At 33.0% G+C, this 24,492-nt stretch overlaps 1 protein-coding gene, 1 long non-coding RNA gene and 1 pseudogene across 5 annotated transcripts in view; 2 read left to right on the top strand and 1 right to left on the bottom strand.

Moving 5' to 3' along the window:
• Window positions 1-6,405, bottom strand: part of LOC101901654 (transmembrane protein 132B) — a 261,310-nt gene extending 254,905 nt beyond the window's left edge. Inside the window, exon 1 of one of the 3 annotated variants that reach the window (XM_059122968.1) lies at window positions 5,960-6,403. In XM_059122968.1, coding sequence (XP_058978951.1) covers window positions 5,960-6,032 — 73 coding nt within the window. In that variant the 5' untranslated portion in view covers window positions 6,033-6,403. Of the gene's footprint in view, window positions 1-5,959 lie in introns of all 3 variants that reach the window. The other 2 variants (XM_059122967.1, XM_059122969.1) reach the window with 2 other exon arrangements.
• A 5,748-nt stretch (window positions 6,406-12,153) lies between these two features.
• On the top strand, window positions 12,154-18,093 carry LOC101889039 (proliferating cell nuclear antigen-like; annotated as a pseudogene).
• Window positions 18,094-20,950: 2,857 nt separating this feature from the next.
• LOC109612285 (uncharacterized) lies at window positions 20,951-23,228 on the top strand. Of its 2 annotated transcripts, none has more exons than XR_009342303.1 (4): window positions 20,951-22,076; window positions 22,268-22,379; window positions 22,469-22,568; window positions 22,640-23,228. It is a non-coding gene; the product is annotated as an uncharacterized LOC109612285 (long non-coding RNA). The 2 variants fall into 2 exon arrangements; XR_009342304.1 differs by having other exon boundaries at window positions 22,473-22,568.
• Window positions 23,229-24,492: the final 1,264 nt, after the last annotated feature.

Below are 24,492 nucleotides of genomic sequence, written 5' to 3' on the forward strand. Positions count from 1 at the left end.
AATAAGAGCAATTCTTACGTAGAAGGATTTTTCCAACAGAGGAGTCAAGCGTGGTATAAGTATTAACGGGTTCCTCACAGATCTAGAAAACAGATCCAAAAGAGAAAAGGTGTCCGCAATTTAAAGTTTTTGTAGAAGAACAACATTGACCTTAAATTTACAAAACAATCAAATGAACTACCAAGGAACTCATTCACAGAAGGAGATATAAGATCACGACGTTTAACACAAAAAACATATCGCATAACCCTATGAAACAATAATTTCAACTTACGAAAAACAAAACCACATCTACCCCCAAAAATCTCAATACAATATAACAAGTGAGGCATAATTAAGGCATAGACCAACTGAATAATTGAAATTTTCATAATTTAATAAAAATAAATTTAAAGTTTGTTGCCTTTATCTAAGGCAGAATGTCATTTATTAATTTTTTGCTAAACCCAGTGCGCTTCGCTACCCCTTTTGATTTTATATGCATTCAAAATATTCTATACGATTATTTATTTGTTAAAAAATAAAACAAATTCAAAAATTAAAAAAATAAATATTGTTATTCCTTAATGGAATGGTAGCAAAATACTTTTCCCCTAATAATCGTATCCTCAATTATATTGTTGTGTATTTTTTTACTGTTAGCATAATAACATTGCAAAGGCGTTCTGGTTCAATGCTTCTTAATAAAATCATATCCCAAAATTTACTTTTACACCAAATTCCGTCACAGCTTCCATATTCATTGAAATTGGCGTGTCAAATATGTGAAATCGGCCGAAATTAAAATCGGCAAAAATTAAATCATCTTGTAAATTAATTCATTCCTATCTAGTTGGACATAAACAGTATGTATATTACAGTGGTTTTAATTCTTGTATTGGTAATGTGACTTCTGGTGTACCGCAAGGATCGATTTTAGGCCCCATTCTATATCATATTTATATTATTGATATTGTCAGCATTGGAAAGTTCTATATGTAATCCTTACGTTTTTGTAGATGACATTTTTTGTTGTTCCCATCGTATTCTTCTGTAGACAAATAATAATGAATAATCATATTTATTTTATTTCAAATTTATTATTATCTAACAAGTTGAAAATTAACCCTTCAAAGACCAAAGCGTTATATTTTCATCCACGTAACCAAATTGCATCTATTAACAGTATTGCAATAAATGGTTCCCCTATTTTGTGCATTCTATGAAGTGTCTTGGCTTAATTATTGATTCTCACATTATCTTTACTAACCATATTAATGATATTAATGAAAAAGTGCGCCTTACTTTAAGAAGACTTTATAGTCTTAATTCTTTTACATCCTTAAATGTTAGAATACACTTGGCCAAATCTTTATTAATGTCCATTGTAAATTATGGCATTAAAGTTTTTTCTGGAACGTGGTCTTATAATCTTGATAGGATTAAAAAAATAGTGAGTAAAATTGTTAAATATATTTTTCATATAGGTATCCATATAGGTATCCAGGTATCCATGCTCTTCAATTAACACCAGTATTTATAGGTTGCAATTGTAGGGATTACATTAATCTGCGTACAGTTCTTCATTTTTACAAGTGTTGGTTCATGAGTTTGCATTTATAAATTCTACACGTTACATACAAATTGATGCTCCATTAGTGCGAACTTCTACTTTTTAACACTCCTTCGTAGTTCGTGTTTACCGACTCTGGAACTGTTTTCCATGTTCGCTGAGAAAATTTGGCTATTCTTACTCCATGGCATTCATACTGTAATTATTAACTATAGTTATAGTTGTGTTACTTACTGATTTAAACGATTCAGACAAATTCGGGATTGTCTCTTGGGAGAAAAGGATAAAATCATTCATTTAATTTTGAAAGTTTTATATGTGTAGTCTTTTTGGGTACTCCCCAAGCGGCAACGTACAAACTGTTATTTCTACATTTTATGTATTTATTGAGTAAAAAAGTAAAAAAGCTTTGGAAAAAAAAAACAATATTTTACCATGCACGAGCATTTTTTTTAATTTGATTAACTTTATTTAATTTAACTCGATTTCTTGAAAACTGAAATTGCAGGTGGGTTACATTGAAGTGTAGTACCGAATTATGAGGTGGCGAAACTGAATAGATAATGCCAATATAATTTACTTATAACTCCAGAATGCCATGAGGGTTTTTGACAATTCATACAAACATATCTTAGCATATGGTATCTTATCGCACGAAATTGTGCCAATAAAATGTGATTGAAAAGAATCTTTATGGTGTGAAATTTTTTCATTTTGACATACTATATTGAAACGTAAATTTTTTATTGTTTTGAATTCTGAATGAATATAATTAAAATTAAAAGAAGTGCGCAAATGGCTTTCATGTCTAAAATTGGCTATCAACTCCAGGACCCACTATGTAGGAAGATGCAAGCACATTTAAACAAATAAAAATACCGGCAAAGCGTTATGTAGGTCATTTCACTTCTTTCATGTGACAGTAATCCATCCAATGTCAACTCAAATTGCAAAATTTATTGGGACTTCAAACAGTGAAATCCCGAATATAAAGGGCGCAAAATAGCAGTCCCACCAGAAACTCTCCCTTAGCTTAAAAGATACCTTAAATCGCTTTTGCAGGTTATGATATAAGGGTGCAACCCGATTTCAAGTATATTTTACATTTTAACTATATTTTTCGTACTTATTTCAGCAAATGTTGGTAATTTAGGAAGAAACCATCCTTGCAAAAAATTATCACATATTGGTATACCATCATATGATATAAACTATTTTCGGGGTCTTGGACAATTCTAAGGGGGTAAAAAAAACCCTTCGCATAAAGTTTTCTGAATATGACCCCTCCTGGTCTTGACCAAATTCATCAATTGATTTGGCAAAAAAAATATTGTATTTAGGCTACCCTGGGATAGAGAACCATCTTACAGATAACTGTCCACATAGGCATTTATTTAAGTATAGTCCCCACATTAGTGTATCTGCAAGTCCACATTCTCAACTAATGTCAGGTCAGAAAATAAAAATAAAAATGTTTTGTAATTTTTCTTCTATAAATCTAAAATTTCATTTGATTTGCAAAAAGTTTCGTTTTGGTTGGAAAAAGTTTCATTTCGGTTGCAAAAGGTTTAATTTCCGCTGCAAAAGGTTTCATTTCCACTGCAAAAGGTTTCATTTCCACTGCAAAAGGTTTCATTTCCGCTGCGAATGGTTTCATTTCAATTGCAAAAGGTTTCATTTAATCTGAAAATGCTATATATGAAAGAAATTCCGAAATGCCAAACTGGGACTCATTCAGTCGAAAATTTTGGCAGAAACATGAAAAAATTACGAATCGAATATCACGGGACCGAACATTTGTTTATTCGTCATTGAATTATACTATGATGAAAAATATGGACTATTTAAATGACAAGAACAATTAATTCCCATCAGTGCTTTACTATACTTTAAAGAGTTTCACATAACAATTATAAGTTTTTATGGGCAATTTGTGAGAATTAAATCATATCAACTATGACCATAGTTCTAATTTAAAGTAATTGAATGTAATATCCTCCTCTGAATTGATTTCTACTAAATTTTCCGTGGCGTTTGTGCTTTTTCAATTCAGGATTTTATTACCCATTTGGTGCACAATTGACATGATATCGGATCAAGATATATATGGGAGCTTTATACAAATCTGAACCAATCTCGATAAAATTTGGTAATGGTATTTCTGAACTGTATTTGATATATTTTGACATATTACGGCTGCGGAGGAAAATATACCATACTATTTGGGCTGATATTACAAGTTTCGTGCACAATAAAAGGCAAATCGGACGAAGATATATTTGGGAGCTATGTCTAAATTTTGACCGATTATCTCCAATTTAAATATAGTCTGTCCATGGTCAAACAAAATGAAAAATTTCATTTCATGCAGATCATAATTTTTCATTTCATGCAGATCATCTCGTTTCCTTTTACAAACAAATGCACAAAGACAATACCCTGACCAAAAAAGTATTTGGATTCACAGTGCTATTTAGAAGAAGAATAAATATCAAAATAAAACCACTCCACGTCCATTTTTATACCCTCCACCATACTATGGAGGGTATATTAACTTTGTCATTCCGTTTGTAACCCCTCGAAATACTCATGTCAGACCCAACAAAGTATATATATTCTTGATCAGCGTAAAATTCTAAGTCGATTTAGCTATGTCCGTCTGTCTGTCCGTCTGTCTGTTGTAATCACGCTATCTTTCGAATGAATTGAGATATATGGCTAAAATTTTGCACACATGTTTATTTTTCCAGTAGGCAGGTTAAGTTTGTAAATGGACCATGTAGGTCCACGTTTTCATATAGCCCCCATATAACGGTACCTCCCTATATTCAGTATTTTGATGAGTTTAGCGACATTATTCACCGGAATTGTTTCAAACTTGGTATTTGAAGTTCCAAATGGATACTTCAACCTAAGATAGAAAATTGTCTGTGCAAGTCCATGTCTTCGTATAGCCCCCATATACGGTACCTCCCGATATTCGATATTTTGATGATTTTAGCGACCTTTTTCCCGGAAGTAATTTAAAATTTAGTATTTGAAGTTCAAAATGGATACTAATCCTAAGACAGAAAATTGTCTGTGCAGGTCCACGTCTTCGTATAGCCCCCATATAACAGTACCTCCCGATATTCGGTATTTTGATGATTTTAACATTATTCACGGGAATTGTTTCAAATTTGGTACTTGAAGTTCAAAATGGATACTACACCCTAAGACAGAAAATTGTATGTGCAGGTGCACGTCTTCGTATAGCCCCCATATAACGTTACCTCCCTATATTCAGTATTTTGATGATTTTAGCGACATTATTCACCGGAATTGTTTCAAAATTGGTATTTGAAGTTCGTTATGGGAACTACAGTCTGTGACAGAAAACTGTCTGTGCGGGTCCAGGTCTTCGTATAGGCCCCATAAATCAGTACCTCCCTATATTCGGTATTTTGACGATTTTAGGTACAATACCCACCGAAATTGTTTGAGATGTGGTATTTGAAGTTCGTAATGGATACTACAGCTTGTGACAAAAAATTGTCTATGCTGATCCAGGTCTTCGCACAGCTCCAATTTAACGGCACCTCCTTATATACGATATTTTGATGATTTTAGCTACATTATTCACCGTTTATTACAAGTTTCGAATTTGAATATGGTAATGGCCCCAATATAACGGCTATATTCGGTATTTTTAAAATTTTAACAGAATTTTTTAAGGATTTTATTTTTGAAAATTTCCAAATTCGTTTCAAATGGTGGAGGGTATTAAAAGTTCGGCCCGGCCGAACTTACTGCTTTTTAACTTGTTTTTTTTTTTTTTAATTTTTCGGGTTTCACGAAATTCTTGGGTCCCGGACATTTGACCCAAAAGTCCGAGTGCAAAAACTTTATTAACCTTCGCAGTAGTCAACATAGGTAACATTTGACTGCTAAAAATGAATACCTATCTAACAAGTGGTACATGAACCGATTCGGGAGTTATAGCAAAACAATGGATTTTTTGGGACCAGGATTTTTTACAAAAACTACTTTTCCGTTTAAAAATCGCTACATGTACACAAGACTTAGGACAGCATTTGGAGTATAAAAATATCGAATTAGAAAGAATTAATTAAGGTATATGCGTAGCATTCTTTATTAAAATGATTAACTAATTTCCAAAAAAGGAATATGATATTCCGTATGTATTATTATTAAACCGAAGGAAGGAAGTTGTACAAACCCGCAATTAACAATTAATATTTTTGTGCCGAAAATTTAATTCTAGTAAAAAATCCAGCAATAAATAGATGGACCATATACGTAATATAACTTGGAAAACTTTTAATTGTGCAGGAGTTTACGGGTGCAAGATGTTAATTTCAAGAAGTTGGAAAATGGTTTAACAAAATCGTTTTATTGCATACTTACATGACTGTAACAGTTGAAGAGTTACGGTAAATATCAGGGAATTAACTACCAACCGAAAACACAATTCTAACATTCTGCTCTTCTTACAGAATCTCCTTTGTAATGAAGATATTTCCTATGAGAGAAATTCAAGTCGATATTTCGCTGAATATTTATATCAACGTATCCTTTTATCGATTCATTCGATGAAATGGTATAGACATCTCAATTACTTATATGTAGGTGGAGCATATACAGCAAATTTGTAAGATTTGTAGAAACATATTAAGTACTTTGCAAATAGAAACTCAAATGTTGTTTTATAATTAATTAATTCGCAATTTTGTCTTCATTTTATGTTTAATTCGAAACACTTTAAAAAATATATTAATTGTTTTTCTCCGTTTTCAATTTTTACTCCTTCTCTTAAGCAAAGACTCTTATTTAGGGATACGAACAAGAATCTCAGTTAGGGATACGTAATTCGATTTTCGACGAGTTTACTTTAGTATCAAAAGAGCACAGAAGAACCCCCTTATAGAAGCAGAGAGCCAGCCATCGTAGATTAACGAGGTAACCTTATCAGGCCAGCGGAGAGAAAATTTAACAAATTTTTGCAGTCTGAATTCGCCTCAAATATTCACATAAATATCTTCGAAAGGGGAAAACATTTAGTAAAGCTAAATTTGTATATATGTTCCTGGACGAAAAAATTGGATAACTTGTGAAATGTACAAAGCAAAATATTGTACAAATTGTAATTTTTTGCTGATTCGTAATGCGTGTTAGAATTATAAGAAGGTAGAAGCAAAACTACAACAAATACTATTCAACAACAGCCACATCAAGGTAGATCTAACCAGCGTACGAAAATAAACTATTGAAAACGTTTGCAATCGTTTTGTTCTGTATTTTCCCGAAGTACGAAACAAAACCAATACTCAGCTAACGGCACTTGTTTTTTGTTTTGTACTGTTTGTGTATGTGAGTAGAAACAAAAACAAAACTGAAATGTACTCTGCTGGATGACGCAACATTGAAAACAGAACAGTACAATACACATTGCAAGCGTTTGCTTGTAAATATATTAACTCATTACAAATAATATTGAAAGTAATATTAAGATGAATTCATGTATTTTTATTCATGTTTGAAAAAGTTTTAATAAAATAATATTATAAAAATGGTTAAAAAATAATTTGCCTTCATATTCAAATGCTCCATTTACTTTTGTTAATAAAATATGATCCAAGTTTTTTGGTGTTAGACGAAAACAATCTCTCCACGCTTACTTGTGTACATGGAATCGATAAAAATTGAATGCAATTGTTGTTAGGGTATTGTTTTCAGTTGTCCTGTAGTATATAATATTTACATTTTTTGCTAATCTGGGCTGTCTTTCATAAATTAGGAGGTAACGTTCAATACTTTTTATGTGTGACTCACTGCAGGAAGGTCTATCACAAGTTTTAAGGTAAGCTTCAAGTGCATTTTCAGTATTACTTGGTTCGGTACAAGAGGTTGAATTAGAAAATTCAGATTTAGAAAAATATGCAGTGTACAATTATTTCCTGAAAAATATATGAAATCTTAAATGGCCGGTCTTCTGTCATACGAAGTGGTCTGCCATTTTTAGTAAACAACTCCACTATAGCATTTTCCACACTTTTCTTATCAATTATGCATGACATTTTTAATACAGTTTTATTAACTGGCTGTTCATTTTCCATTTATATGTAGTTTTGATAGATTAGGGTGTGCAGTTTTTAAGTACCTTTCTAAATTACCTTCATGTCAGCATAATGTTTTATGGTAGTCTCCGTTTCTGCGCATAAATCGTTTATTTTAATCGTCGAAATCAAAGATTTCTAGTGTTATATCATTTTTTGGACGCGGCATGGTCTTACAAAGTCGCGGCTTGGTCTTACAAATTTTCAGCTGCTAATTGTCATCGTAAATAAATATAGGTAGATTTATTAGTGTAAACAAATGTGAACAATTTAATGTGAACCATGGTAGAAGAATATAGGTAGACGCTTCGACACAGCTGCTGGGACAATGAACTGTCAAACCAATTTTGGAATTTAAATTTTTGAATGAAAAATTACTCAAATTTGTAAAAATTATTAAAAAATGCTTATTATAACAATCTCCGATTGGCGTTGTGTGGTAAAACATAGACAAATGTACTTATTTTTGCAGAAATATTTAAAAAAATTTGACATATCAATGTTCCCAAGGGTTGATGCATCTACCTGTATTTTTCTACCATGAATGTGAACATTGAAAATTCAAAAATGCTATAATAATACTTTAAAAATAAGTAGATATTTAAATAATGTTTTGTACAATGTGATTGGTGTCGTTTTTATTATAGTTAAAAAAGTTTAACAAACAAACAAACAAATTTTTAATTTAAATTTACATTTTTGACAGTTCATTGTATCACTAGCTTTTTGAATACACTCAGTGTTGCCAGTATTGTGCAAAAATATATAGGCAGTTTTGTTTGGCGATGGTCTGAATGATGTAGCAAGAAAAAAAATAAATTTGTTTAAAATAGAATATGGAAAACGTTTAACAATACTTCGACTTTTCACCAAGAGAAAAACTTATAATTATGTCTAGCATACAACGGAAAAATATATAAAAATATTATTTAGAATGGCAACTCTAAATACACCAGTCATAATTTCGCTCAGCAAACGTTTGGAAACGTTTCCTGGTGATTTGTTCGCAAACAGAACAGATTGGCAACTCACGGCCATAGTACATTAAAGCAAATGTACTGTTTGTGTATTTCTGGCATTGAAAGGTTTGTGTTTTTGTTTTGTATGAAGTACAAAACGATTGAAAAAATTTTAAAAGTTTGTGGCTTCGTGTGAGCGGTACGTTAATCGTTTCGTTTGTTTTGGATCCAACAGTTAACCGCATCGGCGAATTGCTACAACAAAGCAACTTTTGTGGTACCCTCAAATGTCAAAATTGACATCTAAGGCGAAAAATAGATATTCGCCGTGATATTTGAAGTTTGCGGCAAATTTGCTACAGCAAATCAGAAACGAGGTGACTGTTTACATTTTATGTTGTGTATGGAAATTAAGCCAATTAATAATACGACTCTCGGGGACCATTGCAAAGTTCCCAAGTTAATAGTTAGCCCTCGAAGTGTTTATACAAGCCCACAATTGTAATATCTTCTACGTCTGGGCCGCCTGGAAATGTCCACGATAAATTACATTTCAAGGCCAGTGTTGAACATATTCTCAACACCTAGGATTTAAATAAAATAGCACCACATGACATGGATTCACCCGCCTACATCTCCAGCGACATTGCCCAAAATGTATCGAATGTTAACAGTGTACATATGCAGCAGCAGTAACAACAATTCTCGATTCGTTCCATGCAAAATCAGGACACCAACACTCCAATGAATATGGCCACACATACACCACACATTCAACAACAGCAGCGTCAGCTGGGCTGATGCGGCTACCTAATAGATATGCCTTGGGCCACTTAGTACTTTGTAAATGCATCATAGTAGAAGAATGCAGGCATTCCCATCGACAGAGCCGCTGGAACAAAGAACTGTCAAACTTATTTTGAAATGAAATTTTTTAATGAAAAATTGTGATGAACTGTAAGCATGGTATAATAACAGGAGGTAAACAAATAATATATTTTTTGTGGCCTTATTATCACAAAACATTTAGGGTGTAAGTACATAAGAAGCTTGAAGTCATGGCTAGGCACATTTTGTGATATTTCATAAAGGGATTGCATTAATTATAATTTGATATTAATATGCCTAGCCACGACTTCAAGCTTTTTATGTACTTACACCTTTACGCAATTTGTATATGTGTGTATTTTGCTTTCAATAAAAAATAACAAATAAAGGTTATAGAACAATAAATTTTAAATGGATTAATTGAATTAAATGTAGAAAACATGTTTTTTAATTTTCCCCATGCTAGAAGTTTTTTTTTATCAATTTTAACGATTTTGTATAAATTTTCATTCAAAATGTTCAATTTCAAAATTGGTGTGACAGTTCATTGTTCCAGCAGCGATGTCGGTGCGACTACCTGAATTCTTCTACCATGATTTTTCTTTCAGATTAAGTTTTATGCTAGACTATGAAAATTTTCATTAATGTGAAAATGAGTTTATAGGCAAGAGGTATGAAGAGGGTGAAACTATGTACACAAACTTCTGTAATCTGAAATTATTCCTTGTGCTTAAATTCGTAACTCTCAAATCAAGATTGCTGGGCGTCATTTCTTTGATTCCTTTCATTTTAATAGAAAATATCAACATTTTTCATATGAAAAAAATTGTGCGTAGACGTCGATGAAAATGGGAAAACATTTTCAATGAAATTTTTCATAGTCTGGCATAAGACTAAGTCCTGGTAAAATTAAGAAGGTATTGTCATTTCAAATAATAATATCAAATTTTATTAAATAAAAAAGTTAAGTTCGGCCTGGCCGAACTTGTAATACCCTCCACCATTTTGAAGGAACTTGAAAATTTTCAAAAAAATCCGTAGAAAAATAACTGAAATGAGAACCCTTATATGGGGGCTATACGAAGACGTTTTCTTTCGTAAGTAATTTTTTGTTACAAATACAAAATTTGAAACAATTCTGGTTAAAATACCGAATATTAGAAGGTACCGTTATATGGGGGCAACACGTAGACATGGACCTGCATGGACACTTTTCATACATTGTAGTACCCATTACGAACTTAAACTACGAAATTTGAAATATCGCTAAAATCATCAAAATACCGAATATCGGGATGTATCGTTATATGGAGCTATACGTAGACATGGACCATGGCCGTAGTACCTATTATGAACTTAAAATACGAAATTTAAAATAATTCTGGTAAAATATATCGCTAAAATCATCGGAATACCGTATATTCGGATCTATCTAATCTAATTATAATCTATATATATATAAATATAATTATGCGCTGATCAAGAATATATATACTTTGTTGGGTCTGATATGAGTATTTCGAGAAGTTTCCAACCGAATGACAAAGTTAATGAAGTTTAACATTAATGAAGCTTGTACATTTTTGGAATTTCAATCATTAAATTCAAAATGCAGTACGAGTATTCCGAAAATTATTAATTTTAATTATTTCACACTCTTTCCCCAATTGTTTAGTTCTCAGCGGTCCTACATAGACAATTTTCTACTATAGTGACTAGAATGCTTTGCGAAACATTTTAACACACTTTAAATTGGAATAACTTACGTTAGAAAAGAATTCTACAAGATTCAAAAGAATCTAGCCCACACTCTCAGAGAAGAGAACAAAGTCGCTACTGTCAATGTCGAAACCTGATCTAAAACTTGTGGTGGGTATTATCACAGGTCACTGTAAGGTGAGGGCAATGATCTCGAAATGGGACAGCGATGACATTGACTACTGTAGGATCTGTCATGATGAAGAAGAAATCGAGACAGCCGAACACTTGCTCTGCCACTGCCCAGCACTCATTAATGTGAGACACAGACTGGTGGGAGAACTAGTTTCACATGATCTGTCTTCTTTTTCTAACACTGATCCTATAGCAATCCTTCAATTAGCCAGAAGATTCAATTGGCTAAAAAAGGAGACGGCAAATTCTTCAGCCGTAGATCACACTCTATAACTCTATCTCTTATCTTCACCCCCTCTATCAACCACTTCTTCCTTTTTTCTTACTATTCTTCTAGGATGAACACAATGGACCTATAGGACTCCGAGTGGAGCGGTTGCCATATGGTAACTGCGAGTCCTTTAACCTAACCTAAGTTAGAAAACATGGTTAAATATGGAAAATATGGCCGGTCAATATTTTAATACTCACCACCATTTGAAAGGAAGTTAAAAAATGTAAAAAAAATGCACCGAAAAATACCACCAAAATGAGAACCGTTATATGTGAGATATAGGAAGACGTGGACCTGCATAAGTAAAAGAAAATTGAATATTTGTTAATACCGTTATACACACATTTTCAATTATATCGGTACTATAGGTAAACGTGGACCTATTTAGACAATACTCTGCCATAGAAAGTATATATAGTAAGTAAACTTTAAATTGCCAAATTCGATCTGTAGAAGTTTCTGCTACGATAAACAATTTTTACATTATAAAATCGAAAAAACTAGCAAGCTCTTGCAGTCTCTGGAAAAAACATGTTTTGTCCAGAAATACAGGAACGGAAAGCTGGTAAATATTTTAAAACGAAAAAAAGAAACAAGTAACATCTACTGCATTCACATTAAACGGACGCGTACATGAGAAATGTTTTGGTACCGATGTCCATAGTACAATAAAAAGTAAGTGTGCACGACCTCTACCAATTTTGTGCATGGTACAAAAAGGGAAAGATAGAGCTACCAACTGATTACAAATTTTTCTAACAGTCTGTTCCACGATATCGAAAGAAAATTTGTGCGAACGAAAACTAGTCACTCACTTTCGTATCAGAATGCGTTCCACTAACATTCGTTCGTTCTTTCACATAGCCTTACGTGACTTAGTGTTGCTAAATATACATTTTAAAAAATTAATCGCGAAATTAAACAAAAAAGGGTCAAAATGACAGATTTAAACGCCAAAAGGCTGTAAAAAATACAACCATACGTTAGATGGCTCTGCCTGAACTGACAATTTAGTTGTAAATAAACAAAATAACATTTCGAGTTTCCCAAAAATTCTGCTCAATTTATTTGTGTTTAAAAAAATAAATAATAATAATAATATATCTGTTGCCCTATATTTTATGGATGATGTGAAGGAACCTGATGCTTCCAAATATTGGCACTCCTCTGGTGAACTCAGGATTCTTCTCCGTATGATCAACTACAGCCCACAGCTGTATAGTAGATGATTATTTCATGCTGGAATTGAAAAAATAAAAATTATATTTGTTATTGACATATTATAATTGGCATTATTATTTTTGCATACCTTTTGTTTCCATTTTCAATATTTATGTTGAAAGAATTCTCATGAATTACAATTAGACGACAGTAATCACACAAGTGACTAATTTTGATGTTCGTACAATAAAAACAAAAATCAAACAGTTTCAAAGATATTGATCATTTTTGCCGAGGAATTGAAAGATTGGCCAGTTTGGATCATATTTTTTAAAGAAAATCTAAGTATTTCATTCATTTATTCAACGCATTTGATATATGAGGAAAAATATCAAATAAAGCATTTTCAGATTGAATGAACCCTTTTGCAATTCAAATGAAACTTTTTGCAGCGGGAATGAAACCTTTTGCAGTGGAATCGAAACCTTTTGCAGTGGAAATGAAACCTTTTGCAGCGGGAATGAAACCTTTTGTAACCGAAATGAAACCATTTGCAACCGAAATGAAAGTTTTTGCAAATCAAATGAAACTTTTAGATGTTAAGAAGGAAAAATAACAAAACATTTTTATTTTTAGTAGGTTTAATATTAAATCAACTAATTATAACTAATATATAGTTAAAGAGGAATTTTTATTGATTATTAATATTTATTTTTTTATAAAATATTTTCTTAAAGCTTCCATAAAACACAAGTGTAGATGCAGAAAGATTGAAAAAAGTTTTTCAAGGTATTTTTTTAAGGACCCGAATTAGGTATATTTTATAATCTCCTCCATGGAAAGGAGGATATATTAAATTTGTCATTCGGTTTGTAACGCCTCTAAATATTCGTCGTAGATCGCATACAGTATATGCAATCATGATCATAGTTGATTTAATGATTTCCACTTATCTGCCTATTGAACTCTCGACTGCTCTATCTCCATAATCAGTAAAGCTGCGAAGCGGGAATCCTTTATTAGGTAAGATTAATAGTATACTATAACTATAAAAAATTGTGGTAAAGCTTAATTTCACATTTCAGTCCTGGCATAGGTATGGTATGGCCAAAATTTGTTTAAATTTCTCTTTTTAGCGTTAAGCATTTGGAATTTAATAATATGGAAGCATTTTATATCAAATCAATAAAGAACCATTTGTTATTACAATAATTGAAAATGTAAGAAATAATATAAATAAATGTAGATATTTATAATCAATAAAAAATCATCTTTGTCAATATATTAGTTATAATTAATTGATTTAATTTAAAAACTACTAAAAATAAAAATATTTTGTTATTTTTCCTTCTATAAATTTAAAAGTTTCATTTGATTTGCAAAAAGTTTCATTTCGGTTGCAAATGGTTTCATTTCGGTTGCAAAAGGTTTCATTTCCGCTGCAAAAGGTTTCATTTCCACTGCAAAAGGTTTCATTTCCACTGCAAAGGTTTCAATTCCACTGCAAAAGTTTTCATTTCCGCTGCAAAAAGTTTCATGTGAATTGCAAAAGGTTTCATTTAATCTGAAAATGCTATAAATGAAAACAACTTGATGCACAAAATTATGAATAATTATGACGGGAATAGGGCATAGACTTAAGGTAAGAATACATAAGACGCTTTTTGATTGGCTTAAGTCATCGGCTGGCTTCTTCGGAATGCAAAAACTACCAAATTTTTGTCAAAACCAGTTTTCTAGGCCGTCCTTAAATATGCCGTAAATGCAGCGGCCAACAAATGTTTTCGTTACCAACATTAACTCATCGTTGTCACTATCGCGTTGCCATCTACGCATGATTACATCGATGCTGCCATTTAAAATGCACACCATACTATGGTGGGCAGTGTGACCGCTGGAAATTTTCAAAAAGTATCACAAATAGTATCATTTCTTAAAAAAGTGGCACATATCACTTTAAATGGTGACACAGAAAGTGGCATAATTTATTTCACATTTTATTTAAAACAAGTAAAAAAGTCGTAATTTCGGCCGGGCCGAACTTTAAATACCATCCACCATGTGATAAAAATTTGACAATTTTCACAAAAAAACTAAATAAAATCGGTTAAAAATTCTGTTAAAATCTTAAAAATATCGAATGTAACCGTATATTAGGGTCTATACGACGAGGTGGACCTGCATAGGCAAATTTTGTCATAAGCTATTATAATATTTAAATGCGAAACTTGAAAAAAATCTGTTTATAATGTAGCTAAAATAAATAAAATACCAAATATAGGGAGGTGCATTGGGGTTATAAAACGTGGACCTGCACAGACAATTTTCCATAATAGGCTGCATAGGCTGTAGTATCCATTACGAAGTTAAAATACAGAATTTGAAATAGTTCCCGTAAATAATGTCGCTAAAATCATCAAAATACCGAAAATCGGGGTACCGTTATATAGGGGCTATGAGAAGACGTGGACCTGCATGGACAATGTTCTGTCATAGGCTGTAGTATCCATTACGAACTTCAAATACCAAATTTGATACAATTCCAGTAAATAATGTCGCTAAAATCATCCAAATGCCGAATATCGGGGGTACCGTTATATGGGGGCTATGCGAAGACGTAGACCTGCACTTACTTCAACTTACTTCATTTCGTTCGGAAGCTAGAGTGATTTCCACAGACGAAGAGACGGACGCACATTGATAAATCGAAGTAGAATTTTATGCTGAGCAGAATATATTTTTTTTGGGGTCTAAAATGTATATTTCGAGGTGTTACAAACGGAATGACAAACTTAATATACCCTTCCTACTGTATAAAAAAGTGGCACAAAAATTCAAAAAAGTGGCTCTTTTAGGATCAAAATGAAAAAGTGGCACAAAGGTATCAAAGCCCAAAAAAAGTGGCAAAATTGATACTTAAGTAGCACAACGGTCACGCTGATGGTGGGTATGTTAACTTTGTTCTTTCGTTTGTAGGACATCGAAATACTTATGTCAGTCCAAACAATGTGCATATATTGTAACATTCTAAGTCGATTTAACGACGTCTGTCTGTTGTAATCAGGCTATCTCTCGAACGAATTGGGATAGAAAGCTAAAATTTTGCACACATGTGGATTTTGCCACTAGACAGGTAAAGTAAATGTGTCAAGTCGGACCACGTTTTCGTATAGTCTCCATGTAACGCTACCTCTCAATGTACGGTATATTCTTGATTTTAGTTACATTATTCGCCGGTATCTCCTTTTTTCGGTATTTTGAAGATATTAGCGAATTTATTCAACGGAATTGTTTTAATTTCGTATTTGAAGATTCTAACGGCCACTATAGCCTATAACACTAAATTGCGTATACAGATCTTCGTCTTCGTATAGGCTCCATATATATTATATATTTTTAAGTTTTGAAGAGATTACTGTAATTATTGTATAGCCATGTTTAATTTTAGATCAACTTTAAACTTAAAAAAATAATGATACTCAACGTTTTTCCATTTAATAGGAATTTCACTAATCAAACACAAACAAAATGAATGAATGTCATCGAGTTTTCCTGTATTCAGGAGTACATATAATATGTATCTCTGAATCATGGTTCCAATATGAAATTGAAGATGGTACATTCAATATACATGGGCATATACTTTTTCGTGCATAAATGCATTTGCATTTATGTTATGAATGAAATAAAATGTATGGTTGAGCTGAAATCAAGTTCTACCAGCTCAAGCGAATATATATTTCTGGAAGTCATATTAAAAAGATATCGCAAAAATTATTGTTGGTAGTTTATATAGACTCATGGCTCAATAAGAAAGGTTGCTCAACTTCAAAGAAACCAGGAAAATGCAACTCTGTGCTGGAGTCTTATAGTGTCAAATAGACTTTTAAATATGCAGTAGTAGGCTTTGTTTGTGTTTATTTTTTTTTTAACAAAATTCTTATATTGGGAAAAATCCGCGAAACAAGAATGGAAGTTCAGCATTTATTTTACAACCTTATATTATTGTATTTTTTATTCAAAACAATACGCACACATAATGTGTATATGTTTTGACATAATAAGGACACCAAAAGAAAAAAATTGTATTTGGGGGTAGATTTGTTCTACCTTCTGTAATTGTGTCATGTATAGGCTAAACAATATATGCTGGTTATTTTATTCTCGTATAATCTATTATACCCGATCATTTTGTTATGCACATAATTTTTACAAACCGAATACATAAAGACATCTTACACAAGTTACCTGCTTAAATGTTCCTCATAAGGAACAATTTTATATCGAGAATTCAAGATGCTTAGTTATAACCCAGGTAGATTTAACAGGTAACCGCATTGGCGAATTGCTACAACAGAGCAACTTTTGTGGTACACTCAAATGTCAAAATTGGCATATAAGGCGAAAAACTTACATTCGCGATGACTTTTAAATTTTGCGGAAAATTTGTTTCAACCAATCTGAAAAGAGGTGTGGTGGTGTGTGGACTCTCGGGGACCACTGCAACAGCCCAAAGTTGATAGATAGCCCCGACATGTTTTTTCAAGTCCACAACTGTAATAAATTCTACGTCATCGACAAATACCACTAATATTCCAGCCAATGTTGGTTACACCGACTCCAGCACATGCCACAACAGTAGCAAGTGTTCCCGATCAAATGGTTTTAAAGAAAGAACATAGCATAGCTAGTAGCCATTTGGTGGATACGAGCTTCCTTTGGTTTCAGAGCTGATGCAAATTCCCCAAAAAGGGGTTAGCAGGGGCTAGTGGAAGTATGGATAAGACCAACTGAGTCATAGCTCTCGTGAAAAACTGGATCAGCAAATGATAATACCGACACATTTACCTTTATGTTTGAATCGCCCAATCATGAAAAAGTCTCCAACTATGAAATGGAACTGATGAATCTCTTTCATTCCCGAAACAGATTACCCCTGTGTTGTACGCATGCATTCAATGGAATTTGCACGCATCCGAGATTTGGCGCAATTCAGTGAGTCTATGGTTATCTGTTGTACCAAGGAAGGTGTAAAATTTTCGGCATTTAGCGATGTTTGTTCCGTAAATGTTAAATTGGCACAAAGTTCAAGTGTGAACAAAGATGATGAGGCAGTCATTATTGAAATGCAAGAGTCTATCCCCTAACTTTCGCCTGTCTTTACCTAATTACCTTCACCAAGGCCAGTCCTTTGTGTGGACAAATGTACCATTGTCGGCCGATGTACCATTGGTGGTTGAGTATCGTATACAAGATTTGGGTCATATACGTTATTATTTGGCGCCTCAAATTGAAGACGACGAAAGTTAAGCAGTTCAGGGGAGTGAAGTGTCCAAAAAATAATTAGTGTTATTAAAATATATTGACGAATATTTATTCATTTTTAAAAAAGTTTTTATTGTAAAACACTTTTTGAAAGCAGACATAAACAAACTTTGTTTTTATTATTTTGCAAATTTCGGGCGAATTCAGCATTGTAACAACTTCTTTTGGCATTTAAAGGTGCCGTCAGCTGCGGCGATGCTACTACCTAGTAGATCTACCTTGGTTATAACATAATAATACAGTCCATAACCATGGTGCAATAAGGAGGTAGAACAGCTTCGTAAAACTACAGAAATACAGCCCTGAGGCTATGTCTGCTGCCTGTCGGATTCATTGAAAATTATATACAACAAGTTGTTTTCTTTTTTCATATTTTTCCTCATTTCTAAAATGAGTTAAATGGCGCCAAAAATGGATGAAATGCCTGGATTTTCTCTCAAAAATGTGATCCAAACTATTCAATCTTTCGATTTCATGGCCAAACTGGTTAGTACCTTTAAAGCGCGAGCCGCAATGTGCGTGTCATCCAATCAATGGTTTTGAAAATATTTTGTTTTCATTTTTCAAAACAATAAATACATACACAAAATTGGCAGACAACGGGCACACTCAGAAACAAACGTTGTTTTTATAAAAACAACAATAAAGGGATAAAGCCTGACCATTTTGCAACAACAAAATACTACGGTATCCCGAACAAACAAGCCAACACTGTTCTATTAATAGACAAGGTACGGTCGACGAAGGGGTTTTTGTTGTAACAGACAAAACCAACTTACATGGTTATGCTATTTCGTTCAGGTTGAACGAAAGCATAACACATGGAGAAAGATGTAAATGTTTATAAGCGCGGTTGTAAAATTTAGAAGACTTTCCAAAGGAATTTTAGTTTTATTTAATTCTTTGGTTCCTCTTCTATTGAGCTTACGATCTCGTCACTTGGGTAAAAAATGTTTTTTGTCAGAAGTTATTTTTAAAATAACTTCTGGGGAGAATATCCCAGACAAAAAAACAAGGGAACTGATGAGGATTGGTGACTCTTTCCGAAACCTAGGTATTCCCTGCCTTACCCCCTGGTAAACATTACCATCGTTCTCCACTAATAAACGTTGTTTTTATAAAAACAACAATAAAGGGATAAAGCCTGACCATTTGCAACAACAAAATACTACGGTATCCCGAACAAACAAGCCAACACTGTTCTGATAACATTTTCTTATAAAACATTTTTCTTATCTCTCTTAGATTTAAACAATGGTACAATTAAAAGAAAATCTCAACCAACCATACGATTATAATTATTTTTATTTGATGTCATTTCACTGTCAAATTTATATTTTGTAGTCCTTCCATAAATATGGGCGTGCAGCAGGCAATAATTTTTCATTATTTCAGACCAAATATTTTGCTATTTCCACGTCTTTTAGAGGGTATAAAATTCAGGTAAGAATAAAATCTAAAACAGAAAACTAAAATATTAGTCTTATAAGTCATGCTAGACTTAATTATGGAAACGTTGAATTTGGTTTCGCTTATGACAAGTATATAGGCATAGCATGTCTTGTATTCTACAATTTTGGTAAAAGATTTTCATCTCACAATTTTAGTCGAACTAGTATTGAATTCGTTATCAGAAATAGTAGTAGTACAGAATCCATATAGCAGGTATTGTGAAGATTTTGGTAACATTTTTCAGCTAGTCTTAAAGTAAAACCTCATCGTCGAAAAAGTTCCTTAAGAAGAAGAGTTTGAAATTTTTATATGTTTAGTCCAAGAACAGATATATAAACTTGGTATTCCTAAGCTATGGAACGTAAAACTGTTTTATGTGCCATGAAACGCCGCAAATAAAAGATTATTAATTTTTTTGTAAAATCTGCTACTCTTCATGCGACAACATTTTGGATATAAATTTTGATTTTATTTGAAAACCAAGTATAAAAAACATTAAGTTCGGCCGAGTCGAACTTTTAATACCCTCCAACTTAGGGTAAATGAAACAGTATAAACCATTATGACCCACAAATACCACTTTTTAGACAAATCCGCAAATAAATGTGGCAAAAATCATGAAAATACAGAATATCGGGAGGTACCGTTATATGGGAGCTATATCAAAACATGGACATGGCCAACGGAGCTAAAACCCATTATGACCAACAAATACCAATTTTCAGACAAATCCGTAAAAAATGTGACAAAAATCTTTAAAATACCAAATATCGGGAGGTATCGTTATATGGGACTATACCAAAACGCGACCGATATATCCCATTTTCAATACCAATCGTGCTAGACAAAATTCAAATTGTTCTGCTAAATTTTTACGATTTACGTCAAATAATGTGGGTTGTATCGTGATTTCAACAGACAGACAGACGGACAAGGCGGACATCAAATCGACTTAGAATTTTATGCTGATTATGAATATATACTTTATGGGACCTACGACGAATATTTAGAGATGTTATGAATGACAAAGTTAATATACCTTCCTTTCCAAGGTGGAGGTTATAATGACAAGGTCGAGTCCTTCAGAAAGGGGTTTTCATATTCAATGTAGCAAATGAGTTAACCTCTATTGTCTTGCCATGGATTGAAACCATGGTAGAAGAATACAGGTAGGCCAATCGACACTGTCAAACCAATTTTGGAATTGAAAATTTTGAATGAAAAAATTATTTAACCTTTTTAAACACTATTGAAAAACGCATATTATAATAACCTCCTAAAAAAGAATCAACATTTTCACATATCAATGTTCTCAAACGGTGATGCATGTACCTGAATTCTTCTACCATGATTTATACCAAAATATAAATTTGACAATAGGTGTGTCTGGTTACTTTTCCATCAGGAATTGTCCAGCAACTTCTTTCTGAGAGAGTAAGGTAGTTTTATTCTCTTTTGCAAGGAAAATGCGAAAAGTAAACAGACGGTATTCCTGCAGAAGTTTGCAACTAATCAGCTGATTTGTCAAAACAAACCAATTTGTCCCCATAAGGAGAATTAAAACAAAGGAAGCAATACTAATTTTACAAGTTTTTTAAATAAAAATGTTGGAAATAGTCTTTTATTTTCTTATTACATATTAATATTTACTTTTTTTCACATTCTTTTACGTTGTTCTCAAATTGAAACTAAACAAGCAATAGAAAACATCTGATTGAATGTCGATGAATGAGAAGAAGAAGAGTTGCAAGTGATTGCAAGAAGAAATTTGTCCAGCAAGAATTTGCAAACTCTCACTGAAAGAACTGTCAAAATTTCTCTCTCCAACCGCTCTCTTTTGCAGAACTTTCGGGTTAACAGACGACTTCCAGTAACAATTTGTAACAATTGTTACAAATTTTAGAGTAACCAGACACACCTAATAAAGGGACATCAAATAAAAAAATGTAATCATACAGTTGCATAACATTATATTGGTAATTGTAACATGCTCATAACATATTACAGTCATCATTTGCAATCGCATTGTAAAGACGTACACAATGCACGCTCCTCCAAAAATTATTTGGTCGAAGTGTTTAAAAAAATCTTGTGCAAATTTTGTGCATGACACTTTTTTAAACCAAATTAAAAAACGTGTTAAATTTTTTAATCAAAACATCTATACTGCATTTAATAGCGATGACTGCTTCTCGATATAAAGAAGAAAGAAAGAAAGATAGATATATATATATATTGTATAAGTTCGATAAGTTCCACCACAACTTTCCAATTCCCGTCAATCACGGTTGATAATTGGCACACTGACATCTCCTCTACAACTCCCTTGGAGACCGTAGTGAGCGGATCGCCGCTGGACATTGGTTGTTGTCGGTTTGCTCTAATTGGAAGTTATTGTAGTTGTAATAAAAAAAGACGTGGGATCCTCAGCAATCACTTAGAACCACTGCATTCACCTGTCTTGTAGAAACGAAAGCGAAAGCACACGGCCGCTGTCGCCACCTCAATTACTAAAGGTAATTTGTCGCATTAAAAAATAGTATAAATAAATCATGAATTATATTAAGTAATAATACTAATTTATCTTTGTTTTATTTCTCGTAATTTTCTTTCTTTGCACAACAACACACGCGTATCACCCGCACCTCACTTCAACTCTCTCCTACACATCATCTCAAATAATAACTCTTGGGAATTATCGTTAAAGGATGTCAAGAAAGAGACAGAAAATTTAATTCTGCAAAAAGAATGAGACAAATGAGGAGAATGTCCAGGAACGTGAATTGGTGCAGCAAAATGAGACAGTACTTGAACAATTAGTAAGTATGGAAAATTGGGTTTTTGATTGCTTAATTCACTACTTTAAAAATATTAATACTTATATAATTTTTTGATTATCATTTTCGAGGAAGAGTTTATTGCAAAAATCGGTGGTGGAGGACTCCCACAACTGCTACGGTCTGTAAAGCTGAGTGCAGAAAACTGCTATTTAGTGACAGCAATCAAAAGTAAGCTTGTCTTTTTAACACGTTTATGAAGAACTAGTAAAAAGGACAGACCTGTACATATTTTATTTCAGATATTTGTCATTTCAAATACACTAGCCACGACAAGGATGTAAACACAACCTTTCAAAAACATTTTATTCACGTATTGATGTAGGTAAAATAACCGAGTACACTTCCAGATTTTTTTGATTTTACATTTTTTTTTTTTATTTTTTTACCATAACTTTTCTATTTTGTATACAAAAAATGACATTCATTGATGTAAAGAATGTTGTTTATATTACACATGAAAATAAACATGGAAAATACTAGTACAAATTGTAATTATAAAAGCAGAATTATATTTATTTTAAATTAACTTTTATATAAACTCCCAACTCCCGTAAATCACGGATGCTGATTGGCACACTGGCATCTCATCTACAACTCCCTTGGAGACCATAGTGAGCGGGTCCCCGCTGGGCATTGGTTGCTGTCGGGTTGCTCTAAGTGGAAGCAATTGTAGTTGTAATAAAAAGAGACAATTGATCACATAGAACCTCTGCGTTCACTTGTCTGTATTTGTATATGTATTGTACATAGACATGGAATCCTCAGCGATCACTTAGAACCACTGCATTCACCTGTCTTGTAGAAACGAAAGCGAAAGCACACGGCCCCTGTCGCCAGCAAAATTACTAAAAGTAATTTGTCGCATTGAAAAGAAGCATAAATAAAGCATGAATTATATTAGGAAATAATAATAATTTATCTTTGTTTTATTTCTCGTAATTTTCTTTCTTTGCACTCCGCACACTCGTATCACCCGCACCTCACCTCAAGTCTCAACTATATATCATCTCAAATAATAACTCTGGGGAGTTATCGTTATTGTTGCTACCTCTATCGAAGCCATTCTCCCACTCCCCTGAGTTAAACATTGGCCGTATCGAGCCATCATTTGATGTCGTGGATGAAGAAATTACTGGATTACTCTCATCATCACCACCTTTTTTGACTAAGAAACAGGTACGTAAATTCAGATTTCTATTTGAAGTGAGCTACTCGCTTTTCGTTGTGCATATTAATTTGTTTAGTTTTGGTCGAATCGCAGTGCATCTATCTGTCGTATGGTTACTTTGTCGTTGTCACCAACGCACATTCATTGTTATTGCAATTCTTCCTCATTTGTCTCCAAACGTCGATCATTCTCACTTGAGAATTTGCATTGCCGAAAATTGCAACAAAAATACTTCATCATTCCACGCGCCTTTTTAGCGTCAGTTTGATATACAGTAAAAGTAATAACAAATCGTTTTGATCTCCAACTCTCACTGTTGGATCGTTTGTGTCGTTGAGGATAAATACAATAATGCATTTATTGCATACCATTGGTATTTGACCACTATAAACAAGCACCTTATCGCCTCAAAAATTCCAAATAATGATAATAGCTCTCCTGCTGTAACTTTTCAGTCCTCTCCTTGTGAAAATTGTATTACTGCAATTAATAATACTAATGTTACACCACCTTCAGACTTGCTTTTGAGCGAACCTAACTTGTCGGTTCCTGTCCAATTCACCCTTCGATAATCAGTGTTTCATGTTGCCACCTATTGATATCGAAGTCTTTACAGGTGATTTTGTATCTTGGCCAACTTTTCGAGACCTATTCACCACCCGGTTCGTCAGTAATTCAGACCTTTCAAACATAGAACGTCTCTGCCATCTTAGACAGAAGACTACCGGTGAGACTCGCGAAATTGTTAGCAGATTTTCACTCACAAATTGCAGTTTCCCCTTAGCGTGGAAAGCTTTATGGGATGCGTATGATAATAAGTGTATCGTGGTGAATAGTCACATATAAAGTTTGTTTGATATTCCAGTTTTAAAGTTTGAAACTTGTTCGGGATTGAAAACTATCCGACGTGGAGTAAATAGTTAT

This window comes from Musca domestica, unplaced genomic scaffold, assembly GCF_030504385.1.
Source record: "Musca domestica strain aabys unplaced genomic scaffold, Musca_domestica.polishedcontigs.V.1.1 22, whole genome shotgun sequence".
In the NCBI taxonomy this organism is placed as follows: domain Eukaryota; kingdom Metazoa; phylum Arthropoda; class Insecta; order Diptera; family Muscidae; genus Musca; species Musca domestica.